Source organism: Hyperoodon ampullatus, assembly GCF_949752795.1.
Source record: "Hyperoodon ampullatus genome assembly, chromosome: 14".
Lineage (NCBI taxonomy): Eukaryota > Metazoa > Chordata > Mammalia > Artiodactyla > Ziphiidae > Hyperoodon > Hyperoodon ampullatus.
Window position 1 is genome coordinate 59,296,431 of NC_136927.1, and position 4,843 is coordinate 59,301,273.

Here is a 4,843-nt window from a genome sequence, read left to right on the forward strand (position 1 = left end):
ATTAGCTTAAGGGAGGAATGTAGTAAAGTCCTGTTCTCCACACCTGGGGGGTCGGGGGGAGATGCTGATAGAATGGAATTTTACCAGGTCAGTGTGGACTGGTTTGTGGTAAGTCTTCCAACCGCCTAGGGCTGTAATTCCAGGTGTGATGCCAGAAGACTGAAGGGCAAGAGTTTTGTTAAGGCTCCCCTGGTCTGGGGCCTGATAGCACAAACACAGCATTAAAAATGGGCATATGGGTAGAAGACAGTTTGAAGAGCACTCAAGGGGCGAGGGCTGCTACGTGTACCCCTTCACCTTGGCAGAGAAGGAAGGCTCCCTGCCTGGTTACTGGTGGGAACAGGGGTTAAAGGCTTGAAGGGCGCCCCCTGCCATTTCTGGCACACGTATTTGAGCGTCTACACTCACAGCAGGCACTGCCTGCTCCCACTGCCTGGCTGGATATGAGGATCTCTGGGGCAGGTCTTCCCAGGTGCGGACTTGAGACAAAGGAACCAGGAAGCGGGGCCTTCCTGAGCGCAGGTAACCCGAGGCCCTGCTCCCCCTGCTCCTGTGGGCCGGCCCTGGGGGAGGAGGGACGCACGTCCACTGAAGGGCTCAGAGAAATTCACGGTGAACTGAGCAGGGTCAAGGTCCACAAGGAGCGGGGGAGGGGAGTAATCCAGGAAGTCTTCCCGAAGGCAGTGAATTCTTGGAGGGGTTCTGCAGGCGCGGAATCCTCCTGGGCGCCGCTGGGCACGGAGGCCCCGCCCCTGCCCCCTCCCACCTGTAGGAACAGAAGGCCAGGAGGGAGGCATGGCAGTCGCCCGCGCTGGCGGCGCTGCGTCCTCTGCCCCGGCCTCAGCCAGCCCGGGGGCCTCTGCTGAGGTACTGACCATGGGTAGGGGGCCCTCTCTTGCCAGGCCCCCATGCGGCGGAGTTGGGAAGACCTCCGGGAGGGCCCCCTGCTAGGCGCTGCAGCTGGGGTCCCCGGCCGTCCGCCAGGGGCGGGGCATGCCCGTGGTGACCCAGATGCGCGCCGCCGCAGCAGCTCCCGCCCACCCGACCCCCAATACCCTTGTCCCCTCCCCGCGCCCGCCTCCCTGGGGTTCCTGGCATGCGGCAGCTCTACGAGGTAGGTCCTCCATTCCTCCCATTTCGCAGAGGAGAAAACTGCAGTCCGGGATGGCTCAGTCGGCCCGTCCAAAGTCGCGCAGCTGGTCCTGGCCGAGCTGCGAGAGTGAGGCACATGGCCCCTGCAGACCGGGCCTCGGAGGGTCCAAGGCTTGAGGACCCGTCGGCCCCCCACCCCCTTGGAGAGGCAAGGAGAGGATCCTGCGCTGGTAGTGAGCCTCCACTTCTGCCCTTGACTGCAACACCCTAGGTTAGGGGGCCGGGAAGGACTCCCATCCACAGTTTTTGGATAAGGGTGGGTTTCTCTCCCTCCCTTAAGTTCTGAGGTTCCCTACTGAATTCAGGTACTGCTGTCCCCTTCCAACCCCATCTCCCCAGCCCATGAGACTGGGATATAGGGGTCCAGACCCAGAGTAAAGTACACCTGAGTTCTGGGGGTTGCAGTGAAGAGTTGAGGGGGTCACTGAGTCTGGGAGGCTCATGAAGGAGGTGGGTTTGAGGTGGGAGTTAAGAATGGAATACTGAGCAGAGCAAAGCTAGGAGGGTAGGTGCATGGTCCCTGGGGGTTGGGCTTTGTCAGGCGTGCAACGGGCAGCCCCTATGACGAAGCTATCATTATTTACCCAGCCCCATTCCTCTACCTTGGGTGTTTGGGAACTCTTGTACCCACTATAAGGAAGGGGACACTGAGGGGCAGGGTGCAGGTGGTGCCGGGTCGGGCTTGCATGGGGTGGTGGGAGTGGAGGTGGAACTGACCTATCTGCTTTCCCACCTGTGCCCACAGTGCCCCCCTGGCTTAGTCATGGCGAAGCTGGAGACACTGCCTGTGCGTGCTGATCCAGGGCGGGATCCCCTCCTGGCCTTTGCCCCTCGGCCCTCTGAGCTCGGACCCCCAGACCCTCGTCTGGCCATGGGCAGTGTGGGCAGTGGGGTGGCCCACACTCAGGAGTTCGCCATGAAGAGTGTGGGCACCCGCACGGGGGGTGGGGGCAGCCAAGGCAGTTTCCCCGGCCCCCGTGGCAGTGGGGCCAGCAGGGAGAGGCCAGGCCGCTACCCTTCGGAGGACAAGGCTCTCGCCAATTCACTCTACCTCAATGGCGAGCTACGGGGCAATGACCACACAGATGTCTGCGGCAATGTGGTGGGCAGCAGTGGTGGCAGCAGCAGCAGCGGCGGCAGTGACAAGGCCCCACCACAGTATCGTGAGCCCAGCCACCCGCCCAAGCTCCTGGCCACCTCTGGCAAGCTAGACCAGGTCAGTCCCCAGGGCCTTTTCCTGGGGCCGGAGGCAGCCCAGAGAGGAGGGTGAAGTGGGCCTTCTTGGACGTTTTTGGGTTGTAGGGGCTGAGATAGAAGCTGGGCTGGGGAGCCTTGGGGGCCAACTCCAGCTGGTGGGTCTAGGGCAGAGACCTGGCTGTGAGGGAGGCAGGTGGTGGATATAAGGTGGGACTCCAGCCAGGAGGGACTCCCAGGATGGAGATCCAACGGGGGTGGGAGGTGGGGCTGAACAAGTCTAGATCAGAGGGAAGAGACTGGGGGCAAGGCTAAGGTCCCATCCTGATGTCCACTCCCCCTTCCTTGCTTTTATGCAGTGCTCAGAGCCGCTAGTTCGGCCTTCGGCCTTCAAGCCTGTTGTACCCAAAAACTTCCACTCCATGCAGAACTTGTGCCCCCCCCAGACCAACGGGACGCCTGAGGGACGACAGGGCCCTGGTGGCCTCAAGGGTGGACTGGACAAGTCTCGGACCATGACCCCAGCGGGTGGGGGAGGGGGCGGCCTCTCAGACTCGGGCCGGAACTCACTCACAAGCCTGCCCACCTACAGCTCCAGCTATAGCCAGCACCTGGCGCCCCTCAGTGCCTCCACCAGCCACATCAACCGCATTGGCACTGCCAGCTATGGTAGTGGCAGTGGTGGCAGCAGCAGCGGTGGTGGGTCAGGCTACCAGGACCTGGCGACCTCTGACAGTGTGCGGGCCTCCAGCAAGAGTGGGTCATCCTCATCCATGGGGCGGCCAGGCCACCTGGGATCAGGGGACGGCGGAGGTGGAGGCCTGCCATTTGCGGCCTGCTCACCACCCTCGCCCAGTGCTCTGATCCAGGAGCTAGAGGAACGGCTGTGGGAGAAGGAGCAGGAGGTGGCAGCTCTGCGGCGTAGCCTGGAGCAGAGCGAGGCGGCAGTGGCCCAGGTGCTGGAGGAGCGTCAGAAGGCCTGGGAGCGTGAGCTGGCCGAGCTGCGGCAGGGCTGCAGTGGGAAGCTGCAGCAGGTGGCCCGGCGCGCCCAGCGCGCCCAGCAAGGCCTACAGCTGCAGGTGCTGCGGCTGCAGCAGGACAAGAAGCAGCTGCAGGAGGAGGCAGCCCGACTGATGAGGCAACGGGAAGAGCTTGAGGACAAGGTTGCCGCCTGCCAGAAGGAACAGGCCGACTTCCTGCCCCGGATGGAGGAAACTAAGTGGGAGGTGCAGACTGGGGGGTTGGGCATCACCCTGTGTCCCCTTCCTTCTGTCTCTCTGCAGAAACCCAGAGTAGCAGCCCACAACTATCACAAGGGGGGTGAAGGTTGTGCAGGGATCAATTAGGAGTGTCTGTGAGGACCAGAGCTGTTCCAGGCTGTGTGAGATTAGCCATGTCTGTCCCAAGTCTGAGGAGGGAAGCCTGCATGTCATTTCTGCCATGATGAGGAGCTGACCCTGAGCCCTGGGGCAGCTTGATGCCCTGGGGCTGGGTATGGGGGCTGGGGTGGGGGTGAGCAGAGCTCTGCCTTCACCCTGACTTCTCTTCTCACCTGTCCCTGCCCAGGTATGCCAGAAGGCTGGGGAGATTTCCCTACTGAAGCAGCAGCTGAAGGACTCGCAGGCGGACGTGTCCCAGAAGCTGAGTGAGATCGTTGGGCTGCGCTCGCAGCTGCGGGAGGGCCGGGCCTCACTGCGGGAGAAGGAGGAGCAGCTGCTCAGCCTGCGGGACTCCTTCAGCAGCAAACAGGCCAGCCTGGAGCTGGGTGAGGGCGAGCTGCCCTCTGCCTGCCTCAAGCCGGCGCTGACCCCAGTGGACCCGGCCGAGCCGCAGGACGTGCTGGCCACCTGCGAGAGCGACGAGGCCAAGATGCGCCGTCAGGCTGGGGTGGCTGCTGCCGCCTCCCTGGTTTCCTTGGATGGGGAGGTGGATGCTGGCGGGGAGAGTGGGACTCGGGCCCTGCGGCGGGAGGTGGGGCGCCTGCAGGCTGAGCTGGCAGCTGAGCGGCGAGCCCGGGAGCGCCAGGGCGCCAGCTTCGCAGAGGAGCGCCGAGTGTGGTTGGAGGAGAAGGAGAAGGTCATTGAGTACCAGAAGCAGCTGCAGCTGAGTTATGTGGAGATGTACCAGCGCAACCAGCAGCTGGAGCGGCGGCTGCGAGAGCGGGGGGCTGCGGGAGGTGCCAGCACGCCTACACCCCAACATGGGGAGGAGAAGAAAGCCTGGACCCCCTCCCGCCTCGAGCGCATCGAGTCCACAGAAATCTGATCCCCTACCTGGGCATGTGGCCTTTTGACAAATACCCAGTCAAAGGCCAGAGTCCCCAGTATCCCCTCCCTGCCATCTGTTTTCCCCATGTCCCCTCTATCCCCAGACCAAAGAGGTTCTCAAAGCAGCTGTGACCAGGCCCCTCCCCTCCCCTCCCCTCACTGGGTGCCTCCCAGCGCTACCACTGCCCCTCTGGGCAGCCCACTCGACCCTCCTCCCAAGGAGGAAATAG

At 63.2% G+C, this 4,843-nt stretch overlaps 1 protein-coding gene across 1 annotated transcript; it reads left to right on the top strand.

The window, feature by feature from the left end:
• Positions 1–1,228: 1,228 nt before the first annotated feature.
• On the top strand, positions 1,229–4,611 carry LZTS3 (leucine zipper tumor suppressor family member 3; the record flags this gene model as incomplete). Its single annotated transcript, XM_079718923.1, is given in 5 exon segments — positions 1,229–1,282; positions 1,284–1,325; positions 1,898–2,368; positions 2,706–3,572; positions 3,913–4,611. Coding segments are annotated over 5 exon segments (2,133 nt in total).
• Positions 4,612–4,843: the final 232 nt, after the last annotated feature.